At 36.2% G+C, this 23,122-nt stretch overlaps 1 protein-coding gene across 1 annotated transcript; it reads right to left on the bottom strand.

Moving 5' to 3' along the window:
- Positions 1-2,067: 2,067 nt before the first annotated feature.
- LOC110918567 (probable quinone oxidoreductase) lies at positions 2,068-9,987 on the bottom strand. Its single transcript, XM_022162867.2, has 18 exons — positions 9,733-9,987; positions 8,587-8,760; positions 7,197-7,378; positions 6,930-7,035; positions 6,772-6,848; positions 6,565-6,652; positions 5,522-5,711; positions 5,286-5,412; positions 5,104-5,184; positions 4,910-5,011; positions 4,713-4,808; positions 4,529-4,603; positions 3,598-3,717; positions 3,376-3,504; positions 3,093-3,170; positions 2,641-2,727; positions 2,447-2,533; positions 2,068-2,354 (listed from the first exon to the last, which is right to left on the bottom strand). Exons 1-18 carry the CDS (start codon positions 9,785-9,787, stop codon positions 2,304-2,306), a joined length of 1,905 nt encoding a protein of 634 aa, XP_022018559.1. The 5' UTR covers positions 9,788-9,987; the 3' UTR covers positions 2,068-2,303.
- Positions 9,988-23,122: the final 13,135 nt, after the last annotated feature.

Genomic DNA, 23,122 nt, shown 5'->3' with positions numbered 1-23,122 from the left:
AAGTTAAGATGGTGTAAAAGACAAAGCATCAAGCAAAGTTCAAGGGGCGTAAACAAAAGCTGACTAAATGACAAATCATTAAATGACAAAGGAGTAAAGTAAAGGGATTGTAGAGGAAAGCTGATTAAATGACAAAGCATCAAGCAAAGTTCAAGGGGCGTAAACAAAAGCTGACTAAATGACAAATCATTAAAGCACAGGAGGTGCAAGTGTAAAAGCCGCACTAAAGGACGAAAAAACACTATTCACGATTTGGTCTTTGTATATAACAAGTGGCGTGCTCTTTGACCAAAGAGATAAAATAGAAAAGATATTTTATATTTACTTCATTACTCAATCACTACTCTTATCACAGAAGCAAGGTTGAGGTTGTATTCTTTGTATAAAAAGTTATAAATGACTGTTAACAAACGTTGATAATTGTATGTTAACTAGGTGGAACACTCGCGCTATGCGGCGGGGTGTCCGGTTAAAAAGGTGGTGAGCGTATATTTATAACAACCTGTCACATATACAATATTACGATAACAAAAGAAGCTGCATGCCTGCATAGTTTGTTTTGTTCCAAATAAAAAAAAACATTTTATTTTGAATACAACTCCATTCTTAATAAAATTTATATCTCAACGCCAAGAAAAAAACTAAGCGTAAAAAACTAACCGTATGCTTATTTTGTAGTATGAGGGTTGAAATCCATAAAAACAAATACCTATCTGGATAATTCGATAACAAAAAATGTTTTATTTCAAACATAACTCTATTTTTTTCAAAATACTTATATCGGAGCGTTGAGAAAACAAATTGATTACAACTATGTACTTAGTTATTTTTATGTTCACTTAAGTTATTAGAGAAAAATAAATTTACTAAACTTAAATGAGTTATCGATGTATATTAAACATGTGTTGTTTATAATGTAAAGAGTGAATTATTTAGGGAGTTAATATTCACACATCTTTCTATACATACATAGATATATATAGAGAGAGATAGAGCGAAAAATGGTGTGAAAATAAAATTTAGGAATGTGAGAATAGTGAGAGCCATTATTTATCCTCATGTTCCTCTTATACCTATTTATTGTATTCAAAGTTCTCATATAATGTACTTATTTATGTAATTTAGAATTTTTTTCTAATCAAATAATAAATTTACAATTATTTTAATAAATAGATGGTTAAAAGAATACTAAATCTATATATTGTATTGGAATGCTATTACAATGAATTTTATTATTATCTTGATTATTATTTCAGTCAATAAAAGAAAAAGAAAAAAATAAAAGTCTAGTTCCATGTAGAAAAATAAAAGAAAAAAGGAACACAACATGGGTGAATGGAGATTTGAACTCTCCACAAGAATGGTAGCAAAGATTCTTGACTCTCCACTAGAGCACCAACTTGATTATTACTTAGTTTGCATTAGTAAAGATTATATCTAAAAAAATACGTGTAGTTTATAATAAAGAAAAGAAACTTAGTGGATGCCACATGACATCCACTGATTGGTTGTATATTTCACTAACCAATTATAAGAGGTATTGTACACCCTCTTTGAATATGTAAGGTATAGAATAGTAATAGTGATAATAATACTAATACCCTAATACTAATACTAATACTATTACCCTAATACTAATACCCTAATACTAATACTAATACTAATACTAATACTAATACTAATACGAATACTAATACTAAAACCCTAATACTAATACTAACACTAATAATAATACTAATACTAAAACCCTAATACTAATGCTAATCATAATCATACTTTGTGCCAAATAAAATATTAACCATTAACCAATCATTTTAATAACTAACATGTTTTTTCATAGAAATAGCGACAACTTTTCAGACATATAACATGTAAAATAGGTTCCGTTAATTTGATTATTTATATAAAACCTTTGCCGAATTAAAAAAAAAAAACCCGGTTGTCAAAAAAGTTATAATCGAACCTGAGTTTTTTCAGCCGGTTAAATTATTTGCGCTATGATTCGGTTATTAAATTATTCTGTTTACCGCAAATTTAAGGATTTAAATGCATACAAACATTGTAAAATCATAAATATAAACGGGAACTAATAGATTGCCAGAAACAATTCAACACATTGTCCAAACTCATAAAGAGTATACATAATAACATAAAGACAAACTAATCCCAAATACATATTATTATCATCAAAATTATGATATTATTTCCAAATGTAGGTGTATGCTTTACTCAGCTTGATTCATGGATACAGGCGGTCTGCCGGTGTGTATGTGTTGTTTTAACCTTGTTTTTCACTAACCACCTTAAAGCTTAGCTGTTTGTTGACTAAAACTCGGGTCAATGCAAACGACCACCTGTAACCAAAAACGACCACGTTAACGATATACGCGTAAAGCTTCTAAATTTCTACTTCGTGTGACCGAAAGCATCCCTAGTTTGTGCATACCTTTCCAACACTTTTACCAGAATGAAGATATTCAACTGCATCAACAACGGATTGAACGCCCACAAAACTTTTCGGGTCTATTGAAACCTGATACATCGAAAGGAAAAAAGACATGGTAAATACCAAATTATGCGACTAAATATATTGGGGAAATTACAATGATGATAAATTTACAGATTATGTTATATTGTTACCTTTAGTTTTCCCACAGAGAAAAGATGAACCAGATTATCAAGATGTTGTTGCCATAAGTGAGCATATTGAATAAGGAAAAATCCAGCCTGCAAGTGGTTTATAAACAAAGCCGATGCATGTGTTATCTCTCGAAAAGTTAAAATAGACACGGTTAAAATAAGCTAAAAATGAAACTGGCGAAAGTCGCGCAAAGTGTGTTTTTGACGCATTAAACCTCTTAACTTGTTATAAATAAAAAATTAAAATTGTACTGAAATAATATTAGCTAAATATACTTGATACAATAAATGTTTATAGGAAGCAGAAATTTAGAAAAAAACTGTTTCAGGCCAATCAACCCGCATAGTTTCGCCTCGTACAAATAGTCAAACATCTATTTCACGATGTGTTAAGTCAGATGTTACGATTTTCATGTGACGATTAAAATATAAAAATATAAAACTTTACATACCACAGTTTGACTTTTTGCTAAGAGTTTCTCACATAATCCCTTGTAATTTCGCGGTTGCCATCCATGCTCTCCTTGGTACTGAAAAAAATCGACACGTTTGACTTTCAAGGTCAATTGACTGATTCTAAATTTGAAATAAATAGGTTTGACCAGAAAAATTAAAACGAAAATATACAATGCGTAAGTTTTTAATTAAATCCGTATCGGTTTTGAATTTTGTAAGTAACAGGTTGGACCAGAAAAGTCAAAGAAACATAAACAGATTCAAACAAAGCACAATTACCTGAGAAATCATTCCAATGATCACTAACCGTCCATAAACCGCTAACGCATTCATACAAATATCAAACATATCACCACCGACGGATTCATAAACGATATCAACACCTTTTGGGAATTCCTTCTTAAGAACCTGCTCGTTTTTTTAAATTAAAAAAGTTATTAACCACGTGTGTGGATATAATAAAAAGTTCCAAAATAACTTTTTTAAAGGAAACGTACATACATTTTTGATAGATTCTTCCTTATAGTCGATGACTCGATCAACTCCCAGATCTTTTAAAAGTATAGCCTTATCTTTACCTCCACATGTTGCAATCACTTTGTTTCCAGCTAATTTTGCAAGCTACAGTTAACATCAAACCGTAAATAAATCATCAAAATTAAACTAAGAGTTAAGTTCATATACATCCTTGTAAATTTCTTAATGTCATATTTACCCATTCTCCAGTAAATAATATAAAATAAAACCAACGACTTTTATTATGGTTTGTTTCACTGAATAAACGAACTAGAAAACAATGTCCTCTTCGTTTATTCAGTGAAACGCACTGTTATAAGTAACTGACGTTACTTTACATTTATGGAATGTGTAAACCTGATATTATGAAATTTAAAAGAGTCAAATGCAATTTTCGTCCCTGAGATTTGACCAGTTTTGCGACTTTTAACCAAAGGTTTGTTTTTTCGTATCTGGATCCAAAAAGGTTTGAAACCTTGCCATTTTCATCCGGCTTGTTAACTCCATCAATTTTTCTCTGTTAAGTCAAGGGTATTTTCGTCTTTTATTAACTTAAAGGGCGGTTCGGTCTTTTTCACTTTATCTACAAGCATTTAGCATAATGTACAAGTATTTAGAACCCTTAAATTAACAAAAAAGACGGAAGTACCCCTGACTTAACGGAGAAAAATGGATGGAGTTAACGAGCCGGATGAAAATGGCAAGATTTCAAACCTTTTTGGATCAAGATGCGGAAAAACAAACCTTTGGATGAAAGTCGCAAAACTGGCCAAACCTCAGGGACGAAAATTGCATTTTACTCAATTTAGAAAAAAAGATATATATAAAATTTCTCCTCAAATTAAAACGAAAACGATATTTTTTAAAATACTCTTAACACAATATAAAAGTAAAATTTTTATTATTATTAAATTACCTGAACTGCAAATTGGCCAGTTCCTCCTGCAGCAGCAGTGACAAGAACGGTCTTTCCAGATTCCATATGTGCTGCCTGAGAGCAGAGATTAAAATGAGTTTCACTCCAATATTTTAATTAAAACCAAAAATATGTTGTGTATAACATATTAATTAAAAAAACAATTTTTTTTTGAGAAACGGACCTTTTCGAGAGAAATTGACGCTGTAAGTCCAGAAGTAAGCATGGCAACAACTTCGGGGTCTGGTCTAGCTACAGGAAGAATGTGTTTCGAAGGTACCTATAAAATACACAAAATTTAATATCAATCAATAATAATAGTAACGAGGAAACAATAAAGGATAAAAAAATCAAGTATTTGCAGATCAAAATAGAAAATACCATAGCGAATTCGGCATAAGCTCCAAAAGTCATGATCGCAGCGGGAGTGCCAACTTTTAGATTTTTAACGCCATCACCAACTGCAGCTATTAATCCAACACCCTGTAATTTTTGAACATGTAAGCGCATGAACAAAACGAATGAAAAAAGCTACTTTAGTTGTTAAGTCAAATCTGTTGACCTGTGTTTTATACCTCAAATCCAGCATCGAATGGAAGTCGAGAACTGATTTCTTGTTTGCTTCCACTGAAATAACTACCAGAACTAAAATTTACCTGTCATATTATTCCCACATATTAAAAACAACAAGAGGAACATAATCGACAATATAACTTCTGACCCGGTTTTGACCCATTCATAATCGACATAAACTTACATCGCTTGCATTAACACCAGCGTATATTATTTTCAATAGTACATGGCCTGGTTTAATCGGTAACTTCAGTGGTGCACGCACTATACTTGTAGCATTACGGAAATTGTGATTCAGCGTGTGAACAATTCTGCATAAAAAGGCATCAAATAAATCAAGTCTTATTAAATACAAGAGAAAACTGCACAAAACAGAAACAGACTTAGAACTTTGTCGCTCAGTTTCAGAAATGAACTCACACTTTCTGAAAGCTCTGGGGGATTTGAACATTAGAATTAATGACTGATGAAAATCGTTTGTTTAATCTTGAAGGAACCACCAAGTATTTTGCTTCTTCAGCTGGAGTGGGCCAATATTCCGAACCCCTACGTGCAGTGATCCATAAACAGGATCCTGCTTTACTCTCATCGGTTATAAGCTCAAACGCACCTGTTTCATTTGTAAACTGTTAGGTACAAGCTGAAACAACTCCTTCATCATGTAAAAAGGGCCAATTAAATTAAAAATTAACCATTTTTTTGTCCAATTTAAGTTCTAGCAAGTATGTCTAAAAAAAATCATATGCCAAAATCGTCCTTGAGGTTTGGGCACTTTTGCTTGTTACATCCAAAATAAGAATTTTTTTGTAACTGACCCTAGCGTTTCATTTTTGTTGCCATTTCCATCCAAATCACTAACTCAATTAAAATGTATCGTTAACTCAGGGATGATTTTGGCAATTTCATTAACTCAGAGACGATTTTGGCATGCCTTCGCTTGCGGCGTGCACATATAATGTATATATGTGTGGGCGCTCGGGGGGCAAAAGTGAAATGGTACTAACTTTAACGTTATTTTACTAATTTCGTGAAAATAACGTTAAAAGCGGTGGATGGTTAATCATGCATCATGTGGTGACGTTAATAGCTGAAAGACACGGGGTACATGCACCAATCAGTCTCTGTCCCGATTGTTTGAGTGTTATGTGTCTTAGGTCCAAGGCTTGATACAAAACTACAATCGAGCCGGGAGTCTCACTGGAAGCAGCCTCTCTATTCCTACGGGGTAGAGGTAAGGCTGTCTACATCTACCCTCCTCAGACCCTACCTTAGCTTTGCTATTGGTGGGATTTACTGAGTATGATGATGGTGATGATGATGATGAGAGACGATTTTGGCAATTTACCCATTTATTTTTTTGTTTTTCATTTTTTAAACTTAATTTTTTTTTATCTTTACATAAAAAAAAAACAATAAAAATACTTTTTTCCTTTTTTCGATTGTTGTGAAGTAGAATGGCATACCTTGAATCAAGGTTTCCATAGGAACGTAACCTCCCATGCGTTCAATAAATCGATAATCCACTTTTTCACCCATTTCAGTTTTAATAAACTGCATACAAGTCGCCAAGAACATCAAACAGAAAGAAGCTTTCTTTTTGCAGCTATTTAATTTATCTCGTAAACATGTAATATATAAACATTGTTTTTTAAAAGGAAGCTTTGTTTCACCTCTGGGCAAAGTACATTGGCTCGAATCCCTTTTTTCTTGTAGAGTGCAAGCGCTCTAGTAAACATAACCACACCCCCTTTAAAAAAACCAAAAATATTAAAAAATATACATAACGTTTGGATATAAGGTCACGTGTGTTCATTGAAAGCTATCAAACCTTTGGTGGCAGAATAGATAGGGTCACCTAAGTGTGGATACAGTCCCGCTGCTGAACCCAAATTTATGATCACACCCGGTTTTTTTGCAGCCTCCATTATTTTTATCTGCATTTATCAAATAAATGACCATTTTAAATAAATGCGTTACAAAGTGCAAACTACAGGGACCATCCGTGTACTTTTGAAAAGCTAGGGACCAAATCCAAAATTTTGGTTAACCACAAGGACCATCCCTGTACTATTTTGTAAGTGAAGCTGAAGCATACCGCCCTGTGGGTGCAAGCAACAACTGCTGCAAGATTAACATCAATGGCTTTTCTCCATGAGTTTGACCCATCTGTTTTGTCCTCTTGAAATAGTATAGGAGTAACAATTGCCGCACAATTAATACAAATATCCAAACCTCCATACACTTCCAAATGTTTTTCAAATGCAGCAGCCACTTCTCCTGTTTTGTTAGACAAATATCAGCAAACGGGTCGGGCAAGTTGACAAACAGGTGGTCAAACGGGCTAGGTTGGTTGACCCACAACGCTTTTTACGTCCAATTCATTTTTTATAAAATGGTTGGTGTGTTAAATATGATTACAAAAACTGTATTGTTACAATAATAATCTACATTTTTGGAGGAAATAATTCAGGAGGGTGTATGCATTAAACGAAGAATTTAGGTGATTTTTAATCCATTTGAAAGTAATATTTTCTTTTTGCTATTTTTTAATCTTCGTATCTTACCTTCGACTGTTATCAAACATATCCTAAATTGACTCATTCATAAGTAACTAGGTTCATATAAAAAAATGGATCGCGTTGTGTTGACATGTGTACTTTTAGCGTCCAACTTTCTTTTTTACACAGTTGGATGTTAAATATGATTATAAAAACTACAATATTGTTACAATAATCAAAATTTTGAATAAAATGATCTAGGAGGTCATATGCCTTAAAAGAACACCCTTGCGACTTTCAACCCATTCGCCCCTAACTTCTTTTGGTTAAGTTTCGTTTTGTGTACCTATTTGACCCATTAGAGATAAAAAAAAAAAAAAAAAAAACACAAATTGACCCGCTCATAAGTAATTGGTTTGGGTCAAAACGGATCATTTCGATAGCAGGTCGGGATGAGTGGGGTGGTGTTAGAACGCAACATTTTTATAGTCCAATTTTCTTTCTAAAACAGTTGGTTTGTTAAAATGATAAAAAAAAAAAAAAAAAAACTATTATCATTCCAATATGAATCAAATATTTTCAGTAGAAAGATTTAGGGGGTCATAATGTCAAATATTATCTGTCACATTTTATTGTACCCATTTGGCATCTTGATGGCTATTCATAATCCAAACGGAACAATTCATAAGCAAATCCTTAGTCAAAACAGGTCATTTTGATAGCAAGTCGAAGTGGGTTGGATTTTGTTGACCCATTTGATAGCAAGTCGATCGGGTCAAAACGGATCATTTTGCAATAAAAAACCAATTTTAATTAATAAAATGAATTAACAGGTATCCATTAATAGTACACTTTGGGCGATTTTCAACCCATTTGACCCATTCTGCTAAACTTTTTTTTTATCTTGCCCGTTTGACTCATCGAAGACAAAACATAACCGGAATTGGGCAGAGATCGCTATCTCCATAATCGAAGTATATAACTCACCTTTGTTACTGACATCGCATTTTACAAAGATAGCAGATGGGAATTTTAATCCTGAATGAAACTTGAGATTTTCTTGTTGCACAAGCAATGCAACTTCTTTTCCCCTATCCTCAGAATAATCAACAATTGTGACAAATATACCCTTTTGCGCAAGAGCTATGCAAAGAGCTCTTCCTGCACACCAAAAACACACAAGTAGCAGAAAATATTAAGAATCCCATTTGAATTACATATTTACCCTCTACAAAATTGTCTCCATATACATACATTTCAACCCTTTCTTGTCAAACCTACAAATATAACACAAATGTGTTCATATCTGCAGCATTTTGACAGATATTTTCCTGAAAATTTGGAGATTCAATATCAACTGTGGTCTTGCATTTTGTATGTTACTATCTTTGACCTCAAAAGTCCAATAATATCTCGTTCCCGAGTATCATTTAACAAAGGAAAAGATGTTAAAAAAAAGTTGTGTTCCAGAGTTGTTTTAAGGAAGGAAATGGAAGAAAAACTTATCTCATTTTCCTTCATTTAAATCCTTCCAAATTGGAGAGATTTGGAAGGAAATGATTTTTAATACATAAAACCTTAACTTTTATTTTCATTTCCTTCAAACTCGGGAACACGATAGTTAATTAAATATTTTCTTTCCAGTCTCTTTCTTTTCTCTTCTTTTCTTTCGTTTATTAAACTCGGGAACACATAGGAAATAAAATGATAAAATAACAGAATGAGCACATTAATGGTTGAACTTTACTTCAAGCCTTTGAATCAGAGTTACTAAACATTTCAATAAATAATTCCCAAAATCATACAAAATATAATTCACGTCATATCTTCTTAGCTTTAGACAATTAATCCAAATACAATTCTCATAAACAACTGAATTTTATGTGCACATATTTAATCTCAAAATCATAGTGTTCAAAAAGTTTTCCCATCAAACTTATTAAAAAAAAAAGTATTCCCAAAGTAAACCATCTTTTTTTTTCCCAGTGTTTGTTCTTGAAACACTCTGTTTCACAACCACTAAAGTAAAGCCCTTTACTCAGTTGACTAATCAAAGTCTAACCAATTCAGATTACCCAAAATAGTAAGTTTCAATCTAAAGGATCAATTGACATAAGAAATAAAGAAAGATACCGATGCCGGAAGCACCGCCGGTGATGAAAGCGGAGAGGCCGGGCTTTAGCTCCATGTTTCTTGAAAGTTGAAATGTTGATTGATTTTATCTATCGTTTTCCTAATACTTTATCAATATTTATATATACACATGGAAAGGAAAGATTATTAATTTCCGTAATAATCTTGATGTGAAAATCTTTTGCCGGCATGGGCTATCGGTGACGTGCAAATTATTCGAAGGCGGGACCCACATACTCTCCATCGGTAATTTCCGAGGAATTATGCCAATTGGATGCCCATGTTTTCATTGCTTAAAAAAACGTTATCTTTTTGGTCGGTTTTTTTTTTTAAATTTTTTCATAGTGTTTGACTTGAATTCAAGGCTTCCTACTTTCCGACTAAGAGGCTGTTTGGTAGCCTTTTAATGACCATTCAGATGCCACCTCTTAATGGTTTAAAACCTCTGAATGAATAAGAGGTAACCTCAAGTCTGAATGATTAAGAGGTAACCTCTGAATGGTAAATCATCACATGTCACATTCTTCTAACTTCTCATTGATAAAATTCTTAATGGTTTCATTCAGAGGCTACCAAACAGCCCCTAAGGTGTTTGAGTGTTTTGTCTTTGACAATAGGTCACCACCTCAATGGTTTTAGTGGGTTAATTACATATGACTAGTTACCATTGGGGTTAGTGGTCTAGTAGCAAGACAAAGTCTTTCAAAACACTAAATTGTGAGGTCTTTGATTTAAGTCTATAAGTAGCGAGAGATTCGTTGTTCAAAAAAAATTTACATATGACGAGTTAGAAAGATAGTATGGTAAGGTTGTCTGTTATGGTCTCACGCCCTAGTGAGGTGTCAGTGAGACCGTCGTGATACACCGTTCTCGGTGGTTTAAGCGGGTGGGAGTGAGGCTGATCACGCTCGTCAAGAAGAAGAGATGGTGGACCCCCAAAGTTACAACTGATTATTATAATATGAATTGATATATTATTAATTATGTAAGTGTAACCTAAGAATTTATATTATTAATTAGGTAAATGTGGAGTAGAATCAAATACAAACCACATTTTGTATACAAACTGTAAGAAACATTTAAAAACTGACATGTAGCATCCAACTAATTATAGAGAAATGGTAAAATGATAACCTAAATAATATCAACTATCTTGAATTCTTTATAATTATGCTAACAAGCAATTAATTTTTTATTTGGATCTTCCTTTTGTTTTCAATGTGCTGATAAAGAAAAGTGCTGATATCATTTCACATATGTGCTAAAATCAATTTATCTTGATTAATTTTCTTGTGCTAATATAATCTAAAAGTGCTACTTTTATGTATGTAATTGTTTTAGTATGTGCTAATTTAACTTTTTTTGAGTGTTAGAATCTGTTCTTACGGTTTGTAGGATAAATATGATTTATACCGGAACCAAACTCAGGTAAATGTAATCTATTAATTTAATTTTGGAATTCTTAAAATATAAAGGGGTAAAAGGTAAAAACCAAGACTAGAAAACACGTATTAATTTAACTTTGGAATTCTTAAAGCATCCAAGGGGTAAAAAGTAAAAATTCAAAACTAAAAAACACTTGTGTTCAAAATGTAAAATTGAAAAAGTATATTGTAGTTTATGATTTTATTTAATATATACATATGTATATATATTATTTGGTGAAAGTTCAAATGAAAACCATTAGTTAACGTGAAAACTCGAAAACTAACTAAAAAAACATAAAAAACATACCAATTTTTTTTACTAATTTTCGCTATTTTTTGTATATAAAAAAACTTTTAAAAAAAAATTATAATGCACATGTGTAATAGTACACATGTGTATGTGTAGTACACATGTGCATTACAAATTTTTTTCCCTGAAAAAAAAAAGTTTTTTTATATATAAAAAATAGCGATTTTTAATAAAAAAAAGTGTAAAAGTTTTTTTTATATGTTTTTTAGGCTTTTTTAGTTAGTTTTCGAGTTTTCGCGTTAAAAATGGTTTTCATTTGAACCTTCCCCTATGTTATTTAATATATACATATATATATATATGTATGTATATATTAATATTAGTATTAATATTTATTTATTACATTACAATAATTAAACATTTTTGTCTCTTATCAAAAAGTTAAATGGATGCAGACATAAAAAAAATTAGCTAATGAGGCTGACATGATGAAAGAGAAAAATGCTCGGATAGTCCCTGTGGTTTATCTATTTTTCACCTTTAGTCCCTAACTTTCTAAAATTACTGCTATAGTCCCTAACTATTGCAATTTCGTTCCCGGATAGTCCCTAACGTGGATGGGAGTTAGTTTTTTGTGTTAAATAGATGTGAAATGACAAAATTGCCCTTGTTATCAATAAATATAGCCAAAACTCTCAATGAATTATAATATTAAAAAAATAATGGCCCCACCTTATCCTATCCCCATACCCACACCCACCCCTCTTTTCCCTTTCCCTCTTCCTCTTTCTCGTCTACAACACCAATTAAACCACTTTCACCACAATTAAACCACCACAACCATATAACACCATAAGTTCAAACAAAATTCACCAAGATTCAAAGTACAAATCAGAAACACCTCAAACGCCTCATTGAAACACCCGTAATTCGCATACATGTGCACAATATTGTTATATAATCATCAAACAATAACCCTAACTTCAAAACTCTCCCATGAAGCTGAGCTCCATTTTTACACAAACCCAGTTCAGCATACGCCTTGAAAACCGAAGGGTATGTGAGATTATCTGGATCAACAACCGAATTACACAACATTTCAATGAACAAGGAAATGGCCATACGAGGGTTTGAGCTTCTGGAGAAGCTTCTGATGATGGTGTTCCAGGTGAAAATGTTGGGGTTTTGTATATGACTAAACATTGTTAGAGCGTAACTGATATCGGCTGCAGGGGAAGTGGCTGCGAATGCTAACAGGCGAGAGGCTGCAATGGTGTCTTTGATTAAACCGGTCTTGATGATTTGAGCGTGTATGATCTGAAGGTGTTTGATAGTGGAGCATTTGGTTTCTAGAAGGGAGAGGTATGGTTGTTCTGAAATGAATTTGGATATGAAGGTTGAAGATTGAAGATGGGAGTGGAGCCAGCGAGCAGATGCAATGCACCATTTTCCCGTTTTTTGTTGGATTACAGTAAGCTGTTATGATTTAAAAAAGTACTGAAGATGGTGGAGATGATATGAAGCGGTGGAGAAAAGTGGATGGTGGTGGTGAAAGGTGAAGATGGTGGTGGTGGTGGTGAAAGGTGGAGATGGTGGTGGTGGTGATAGTGAGGAGTGGAGAAGATGAAGTGGATGGGTGGGTCCCACATAAATTCTAAAATATTAATTGTATTTTTTTTTTACTTTTTAGTTATTAATTTGACACTAAGGGCAATCTCATCATTTCACACCTACTTAACATAAAAAATTAACATCCATCCACGCTAGGGACTATCCGGGAACGGAATTGCTAAAGTTGGGGACTATAGCAGTAATTTTAGAAAGTTAGGGACTAAAGGTGAAAAATGGCCAAACCACAGGGACTATCCGGGCATTTTTCTCTTTTATATATGTGCAAATTTTCGTTTAGAAACACAATAGCAGTGAAAAGAGGCTGACAAGGTTTCAAATATGCACATTTTCATTTGTCAAGGAAAAATGGGGTTCCATAGAAGAATATGGTTTTTTTCATGAATTAAATAATACATATAGGCCTGGCAAAGTTAGCAGGTATCATTTCAGTTCGCGTCAAAAATGGGTTCTAGCCTGTTAGGATCTGAGTTTGATTGTGGTGACAGTTAAGATGATAACAATGGAAAAAGATAAAATAAAGATGAAATATGCAGCGGAATAATTAACTTTTCAATCACAACAATGAAGAGATTGATTTCATCATCATGCTTTTATCAAATTGCAATTACAATGTTTACGTATGCATGAAGAATTATAACTCCCCCTCAGCCTGATGTGGCACCTGCGGAAAATCCACAGTCATCCTGATTTAACATCTCGCCGTTTTGGATTACTTGTCAAATTTCGGGACGAAATTTCTTTCAAGTTGGGGATGATGTGACAACCCGAAATTCCAAGACCTTTCTTTTACGCGTCACTTGTTCTACAATCCTGTTTTTATAATTCGTCTTACACTGTATCATTATATTATTAAGTGGTTTATTGTTTAAAGTTAATATTACTGTTTAATGAAAGCATGATGTGACGAATAACCCCTTTTGACGAAAGATGGGTCTTTCGCCACAAAGGGGCTCGATGAAAAATATGGTTTTTCGTCATTGTCAGCTAACCGACGAAAATTGGTTTTTCATTGGGAGAGTTATTCGCCGAGACGAGATGGGCTTGGCCCAAATAAAACCCAGTCACGCTACTTTCACTATTTAAACACAAATCTGCGCAACCCTAGAAATATCTCCTCAACTGTGAGTGTCGGCAGCACTAATCATCTCTCTCAAAGCCTTTCTTGCATTCTCGTAACTATCTCGTCGATCGGTTAGCACTTCACTACACTCTATGTTGTTTAATGTTTGTTTTGTGGATGACTGTTTGTGATGCATAAGATCTTTATGTGAAATTAGGGTTTGTCTATAATCTCATGCATCAGTTAGAATGTATGAATGATTTTGGTGATTAGTTCATGTTGTTACTAGAGGTTAGAATACTCTACGATTGACGATTGCTTATACATAAGTCTGGTGTTGTGCCCAACTGATGGATTGTTTGGTTTACAATGTTGATCGCATGCTAAGTTAACGTCTAGGGTTGTGTAGTGATTAACGGTGAACTATTATATATAGGGTGCAAAGTTGATGTGTGATGATTAACTGTTATGATTTGTATGAATGATGATTATTCATAACTGGTATGTGTGATTATCATTTGATCTGTTGTTAGATCTGTTTGGGTATTGATAAACTTGATAACATACGACTGAATGAAAGAAAGGGTAACTGTCTGACTGGGGTTATGGCGAAACATAGTAGTCTTTCGCCACAACTCATCTTGACGAAACATAGTAGTCTTTCGCCATAAGTATCCTCGACGAAAGATAGTCTTTCGTCGGGGAAGGGTCTTTCGCCACAAGGCATAGTTTTTCGTGCAAATGCTGCATTGTGACAGAACCTTTAAAACAGTATAGTCTTATGTAGTTATGGCATGTATGTGAATGAGTAACTGCTATGTGAAATACGGTGATCTTTGCTGAGTATGCAAACTGTGGATATATGTGACTTGATTGATTATGGAACTGATTTCATTGGTAACCATGGTAGGGTTGGTTGATTTACTTGGAACGGGTAACTTAACAAACCGAGCAAACCAAGGTGAGTTCACTGCTCTTTTTCCAAGCATGCGTCCTAGGGAGGGACATCTGGTAAACGTTCCGGGGAGGAATGTCGGGTTATTTGGATATTGGTTAATACACTCATATCCATCACTTAAGTCCCTTTTACCGATTGTTGCCGGGAAGGCAACGGGATATTAGTTAATAGCGCTATTTAGGTTTGGCACCCTCACACCCACCGAGGAGGTCAGGAGTGAACTAATGACCCCAATCTTGACCATTGCTTTGATAGAGTCTTTGGGGAATAAGGCAAATAATCTGGAGCCATCTGCCGAAATCGAGTTATTAACAACATCAAATCATTGAATTGTTTTATACTTATATCTGGTGACTAAAACGTGTTAACAAACTTTGAACTCACCAGCGTCGTCTGACACACTTGTCTGCATGCTTGCAGGTTGTTAGATTCTTGGTCATGGGACTTGCTATCTGGGAGTGCTGGAGTGGTCATGGGTCGCAGCTCTTGGATATTAATTCTTGGTTTAGCACATTGTTTTGAAACACTTGAATAAAGAATAGTCTTATGCTTCCGCTGAACGTTTACTTTCGTTTTAACTTATGATTTGGAACTAGTTTATGAAATGAATAGAATGTTTTATTTAAATACTTGTTATAGTTCAATGTGATTAGTGGCTGGATCCTGGTACGTCACACTTCCCGTGGTGTTTCCGTATGTGGTATTTTGGGGGTATGACAGTTTGGTATCAAAGCCACTGGTTATAGTGAACTTGTTTTAAAACATTTTCATAAAACCAGACTATAACCGAACAACCTCGAAATCGACCATGACACTCAGCTCCAGATTGCAAGGTTCGTCTCTCGTTTACTTATTGTATAGCATATCTAGTATACATTCATGTATGAAGATGCATGTGATTGCACACTTAACACTACAGACTGAATTCATGTGTGTTCGCTTAGGTTATGTGGTTGATAGAGTCACAGTGTGATGTCCCGTTAGACTTTCGTGACTTATGTTTTGTGGTGTCTTCTGATTTGCTACTTGAAATTTGAGGAACCTTTTAGCATAAAGGAGGAGCTAGGATAAACATGCAAATCACATTGTTATTATGGGTGCACACATAATAATAATGAGGGGTGCATGTGAGTCCCAGTGAGCCTTAATGAGTGTGAAAAGGGTTTCGCTTTGTTGATTTATGTAAACTTAGTAGTCTGTAGAAGTCTTCGTGAGCTTTGACTTCTACCTTATCTCGACTCTTAACCTGTCCTCTTTCCTTATATAGAATCATGAGCGGATGAGGCCATGGGCGTGGTCACATTGCGATGACATAGGCCGAGCTGACAAACTTGATTAACACCCGTGTGGCTGAGGCTTTGGCAGCCTATCAAGCTGGTATGATATGTGCCAAATACTCTTTATTCTTGTGTCGCATGCCCAACTCTTACCCATGTGCTGTATCTTTCATTTTCATTTATTAGGTCAGCAAGCGAATCAGAATCTGAACAATCCGCCTGCTTGCACGTTTAAGACATTCATGGATTGTAAGCCACAGACCTTCAGTGGGACTGAAGGGGCTGTGGGGCTACTACGATGGTTTGAGAAAACTGAGTCAGTGTTCGCTATGTGTAACTGTCCCGTGGGGGACCGGGTGAAGTATGCTACTGGCACATTAGAGGATGGTGCCTTAACCTGGTGGAATGCCCAGGTGCAGATGTTGGGTATTGAAATGGCTAATGCAACCACTTGGGATGAGTTCAAGGAGTTGATGCGGGAGGAGTATTGTCCTCGTGATGAGATTCAGAAACTTGAGAACGAGTACTACAATCTGAAGATGGAGGGGTCCAAAATTGAAGCGTTCACGAAGAGGTCACATGAGCTAGCGAACATGTGCCCTAACTTATCTCGACCCCCACCTCGAAGAATTGAACTGTACATCAAGGGCCTATGTCACACCCCGATTTCCACCCGTTTCACCGGTGGGCCCGGTGGGGGATTACCGTGACGTAGTTGGCAACAATATAGTCAAACCACACAATATTAAAATGCACAGCGGAAGCATAACGATAGATATATTTCAACCATCGAATGTAATATCCAAGTATCACAAGTAGTCGGAATAAATCCACAGGGGATCAAAAGAAAATAGAAATATTATTCAACAGATAGTGGCATCCCAAGCTTGCGAGACTCTAACGATGCTAAGGAGTGGCCAACCTATTTTGTGTAGAACCTTCATTTAATCTTTTTGGGGAAAATACGTCAGTTTACATTGGTAAATACATTCAACCGACACTATTGTAAAAGGTTTAATAAAATTGATTTGAATGCACAAGGCACAAACTCTTTATAACTTTGGATAATTAATCAATTAAATCTTGTAAAAGAATTACATGTTCACTATGCGTTCAGTCGCCCGGGTCGTGCCGGGTTTAAGGTTAATAGACACGCCACATAGCATAAAGCCATGGCGGGAAAACCAACGGTTATACCTTTATAAATATAGACACATTGTCGGGTGTACGCCTACACCCGCGTGTAAAGGTCGTGGCCATTTCGTAAAATGCTGCCAAGGATATCCGGGACATGGTCATTAAGCTCCCAAAGGCGTAAAGCTAACAAAACCAATTTTTAAACGGGTCACATTGATAATACCCAACTACTAAATGAGTTAGGGTCAATTGCCCGACCAAGCGGTATTTTATATACCGTAACCCAAGCCTATATAACGGAAAATAAGTTAAAAGTATTTACCTAAGCAAGTAATAACCTCAATAAACAAATGCAAGTATCTTTTACTGGTCTCCTATTCTGGAACGAAGGTTTATAACAACCTATTAGAATCCTAACGGGTCTTTAATTTAGCCTTAGCTTAGACCGGTCAGTTTCAAAGGATAAATACGGTTTAATCGCGTGAAAGGCGAAAACCGGGAATGGAATGTGGTTTGGACCCAAAAAGTTTGAAGACTTGTTTTATGTGGGTAATATAAACACATTCTGGATTTTGAAGTAAAAACGATAAGGTTTGACCCGTTTCGGCCAGTTTATGTAAACTAGTTACATAAACCGAACCGTACGCGTAAAAGGCGTAACGGGTAACCGTAAGAGTCCTACACAGGTTTCCTAAGTTAATATGCTCTAAAGAGGTTGTGGTATTAGTAGGATACCTTCCATTATGCCCACAACGAGTTTAACCCCAATATACGCCCCGTAGGGGTATTTTGGTCATTTTAAAGATTATAAAAGAGATTTCCGAGTTCTACAGGAAATCTGAGTTTTCCGGACAGGTTATAAAGTTCAAAATACTTTATTTATTATTTAAAATCAGTAGCAACTGGATTCGGGTCAAAATACCATGTAGAACTCATTTTATGTTCGAAAAGGGTATATTCGGTATTTACCGAATCAATGCCATAACCGCAGGTTATGAGCAGGTTAAAAATAATTACAAATCTTTAAAAATCCCAAAATATTATTTTACATCAGTGTGTAAGGTTTGGTGTCAAAATTTGGGTTTAGATAGGTTTTATGCTAATTGCGCCGTTTAATTACTAAAGTTTCCGTAATCGCGCTATTTAGCATAACTCCTATTCTAGACCTCGGATTGACATGAAATTTTAGGGACATGCTTAGAAATCAGCAACTAAGGTTAATATCCTTTCACATGTCCAAAATTCTCGTTTTAAAGTTAAAAGGGCGTTATGGTCAACATTTAAGCATATAACGGAAATGTGCAAACGACTCGGACAGACAACGAACCGGTCACAGAGGGTTATACCATCATGTAACCTAGTCCTAAGAGAGTCCTAAGGCATATCTAAATCATACCATAACGGGTCAGAACTGAAGTCAAAGCAAAAGTCAAAGTTTGTGACTTTCGGTTCCGAACCGGGTCAAAACAGTAAATGGTCGGATCAAACAAGCTTAGACCAGTTATAATACTTATTATCATGTTATATGAGTGTCAAAATAGGTTACACGCCATCTACATTACTGATTATGCATAAAATCAAAAGTTAGCATTCTGTTGACTTTTTCTAAGCAACTTTGACCCGACATTTGGACTAGTTAGAGTGGGAATCAGAGGGTGCCCTTTTAAGGGTTTAATGCTCACATGATTACCAACATATAACTACCTTTGTTTCGATTAATCACTGGACCATTTGTGATTAACCGTTAAGTCAATCGTTAATTACGACGGATTGACTTTTAAGCTATATCTAAGCAAAAACTAAACCATAAAGGGTTAAGCACACTTACAGAAGTTAAGTACACGACCAGAGATGCTAAGAGAGTATTCTTGAGCTCCAGAAGTGATCAAGAAAGCAGATTGAGGTGTGAAGAACAATGTTGCAACTCAATGGCCTTTTATAGCCAATTTGGAAGCATAAGATCATTACAACAATGCCTACAAGTGTTTCTAGATGATCAACAACTGTCCCTGAGTGCTAGGGCACGTTTAGGGGGCGCCCATGCTGCTCATAATTGCTCCTAAGTCGGTTAAAACAGCAAACAGTGCTTCTGTCCACGTTTTCTGCATCTGGGAGGCTGACGCGGCCCGCGTTAATGATCACTCAACTTTTACGCGGCCCGCCTGAATCTCAATGTCAGAGCCCATATCTTAACTATCAGCGCGGACCGCGTAAGACCCTATGCTACTTTTACGCGGCCCGCCTGAGACCTGTTAGTAAGATTTTCAAATCTTTTTCATTATTGCAGTTGGCCTTTGGCGGTTCGAAGGAGTAACTTTGCACTTTGGGCCTCTTTTATTTACGTATAAGGGCCTCGTGACTTTTACCCGCGCCGCTGAGCCCTCGGTTAGTTTATTACTACCCGAAAAGTCCTAACTTTCAATGTTGACGCTTTTAACCCCTCGCATACGAATTTGATCATAACTTTCTCGTTTTAAAACGGAACCTTGCGAAATTTATATCATATATTCTAGTGAGCGTAATTTACTGTTACAAAGTCTCGGGTTTGTAAAGGGTCACTCAGAGGTATTACTTAAACATGTTGACACATTTAACCCCTGTAGTTTGAAATCTCTCACTTTCTTCCATATTTCGTTCCGTACGATCCATGATTTATTCGTTTGAAGGTACGAGCATCATTTAGGGTTACTGTACAGTATATTTATCCCTTGTTGACATTTTGAACCCTCGGATTCACATACTTTCTATGTTTGTCAACTTTAGTCCTCATTTAGCATTTATTACCACGTGTAAACTTATGACACGTGTCAATACATTATAGGACACAAAATTTTGAGGTGTTACATCCTCACCCCCTTAAAAGAAATCTCGACCTCGAGATTTATTGAAACAAATGAGGGTACTTTTCTTTCATTGTGGATTCTACTTCCCACGTGTACTCGGGACCTCTACGGGCATCCCATTTTACCTTCACAATTGGTATATACTTCCTGCGAAGCTTCTTAACCCGTCGATCCTCGATCGACACCGGTTTTTCTACAAACTTTAAGCTCTCATCGATGTGTACATCTGTATGCGGTATAACTAGTGATTCATCAGCGAAACACTTCTTCAGATTACAGATGTGGAACACCATTGTGGATACCACTGAGCTCTTCTGGTAAGTTTAATTTGTAGGCAACCGATCCGACACGTTCGATTACCTCGAAGGGTCCAATATATCTCGGGCTTAACTTGCCTTTCTTACCGAATCGCATCACCCCCTTCCAGGGTGATACCTTAAGCAATACTTTGTCGCCTACTTCGAAATTGAAAGGCTTACGCTTCAAATCTGCGTAGCTTTTCTGCCTATCTTGGGCAGCTTTCAATCGATCGCGAATTTGGACAATCTTGTCCGTTGTTTCAAATATTATATTAGGTCCTGTCATCTGGACATCTCCAACTTCTGCCCAACAAACGGGCGTTCTACACTTTCTACCATATTAGGCTTCAAAAGGTGCAGCCTTAATGCTCGTATGGTAGCTGTTGTTATAGGAGAACTCGACCAATGGTAGGTGGTTATCCCAACTACCACCTAAGTCGATCGCACATGCATGAAGCATGTCTTCCAACGTTTGGATTGTACGCTCACTCTGCCCGTCTGTCTGAGGGTGGTAAGCCGTACTGAAGTTTAAACGTGTGCCCAAGGATTGTTGGAAACTTTTCCAAAAGTGTGACGTGTATCTGGTATCTCTATCAGAGATGATAGACACAGGCACGCCATGAAGGGCTACAATCTTATCTACAAACAACTGGGCTAACATATCGGAGCTATGAGTCTCCTTTATGGGTAGGAAATGTGCTGACTTAGTCAGTCTATCAACTATTACCCATATCATATTGTTTCCCTTCTTTGTCTTTGGCAACTTGGTGATGAAATCCATCGTCACCATTTCCCACTTCCATTCAGAAAGTTCAGGCTGTTGTAGCAAGCCTGACGGCTCTTGATGTTCAGCTTTTACTTGCGCACAAGTCAAACACTTTGCTACGTAGGTGGCTATAGACTTTTTCAAGCCTATCCACCAAAAGTTTGCCTTCAAATCCTGGTACATTTTATCAGCTCCAGGATGAACGGAATATCGGGAACTGTGGGCTTCCTGAAGGACAACGTCACGAAGACCTCCATAAACAGGAACCCATATCCTTCCATTTAATCTTAGAATTCCGTTTTTGCCATAGGATAACTGTTCTTCAGTTACTCCTAGCTTTTCATTAGGATAGTTAGCTTCTGACACAGCTTCTTTCTGTGCAGCTAACAATCTCTCATTCAGACTGTTCTTGACTTCAATGCTCTTGGCATTGATCCTTATTGGTTTCACCCTTTCTTTTCTGCTCAAGGCATCTGCGACTACGTTGGCCTTGCCTGGATGGTATCTTATTTCACAGTCATAATCGTTCAGAGTTTCCATCCAACGTCGCTGCCTCATATTCAAATCTGTCTGATTGAACAGGTGCTGGAGGCTTTCGTGATCAGAATAGATCACAAACTTAATACCATACAAATAGTGCCTCCATAGCTTTAGTGCAAATACAACGGTACCCAACTCCAAGTCATGGGTGGTGTAACTCTTTTCATGCACCTTTAATTGTCGTGAAGCATAGGCAATCACCTTGCCCCTCTGCATAAGCACACAACCCATCCCGGTGTGCGATGCGTCACAATACACTACAAATTTTTCCATTCCTTCCGGCAATGTCAATACAGGAGCATTGCTTAGCTTCTGCTTAAGGATATCAAAAGCTTCTTGCTGTTTAGGGCCCCAATTAAACTTTATATTCTTTCTAGTTAAAGAAGTTAGGGGTGCAACAATTCTTAAGAAATTTTTGATGTGTTCCCTGAGGAACTTCCTGGTTTACCTCCTCACCGTCAAGTGGAATTTCAGATTGATCTTACACCAGGAGCAACTCCTATTGCTCGTGCTCCTTATCGTTTAGCACCTGGAGAGTTGCAGGAGTTGTCTAATCAACTGCAAGAGTTATTGGACAGGGGCTTTATTCGACCCAGTTCTTCGCCTTGGGGATCCCCAGTTCTGTTCGTAGAGAATAAAGATGTGTCCTTTCGCATGTGCATAGATTATCGAGAACTCAACAAGGTGACAATTAAGAATCGTTATCCTCTGCCATGTATCGACGACTTATTTGACCAGTTGCAAGGGTCCAGTTTTTACTCGAAGATCGACTTAAGATCGGGCTATCATCAGATGAGAGTTCGAGAGGAGGATGTTCCTAAAACGGCTTTTCAAACGCGGTATGGGCATTATGAGTTTTTAGTTATGCCGTTTGGGTTGACAAACGCGCGAGCGGTCTTCATGGACCTCATGAACCGTGTATGCAAACCGTATCTCGACGACTTCATTATCGTGTTGATCAACGACATTATGATCTATTCAAAGAGCAAGGAAGATCATGAGCGACACATGCGTCTTATTTTGGAACTTCTGAGGAAGGAGCAGCTCTATGCAAAATTTTCTAAGTGTGACTTCTGGATTCGAGAGGTACACTTCCTTGGCCACATCATGAATGAGTCAGGGATACACGTGGATCCTGCTAAGATTGATGCTATCAGAAATTGGGCTTCACCAAAGACTCCTTCAGAGGTGCGACAATTTC

Source organism: Helianthus annuus, chromosome 16, assembly GCF_002127325.2.
Source record: "Helianthus annuus cultivar XRQ/B chromosome 16, HanXRQr2.0-SUNRISE, whole genome shotgun sequence".
NCBI lineage: Eukaryota > Viridiplantae > Streptophyta > Magnoliopsida > Asterales > Asteraceae > Helianthus > Helianthus annuus.
The sequence above is the reverse complement of the archived record's forward strand: the minus strand, read 5'-3'. Positions and strand labels throughout refer to the sequence as shown.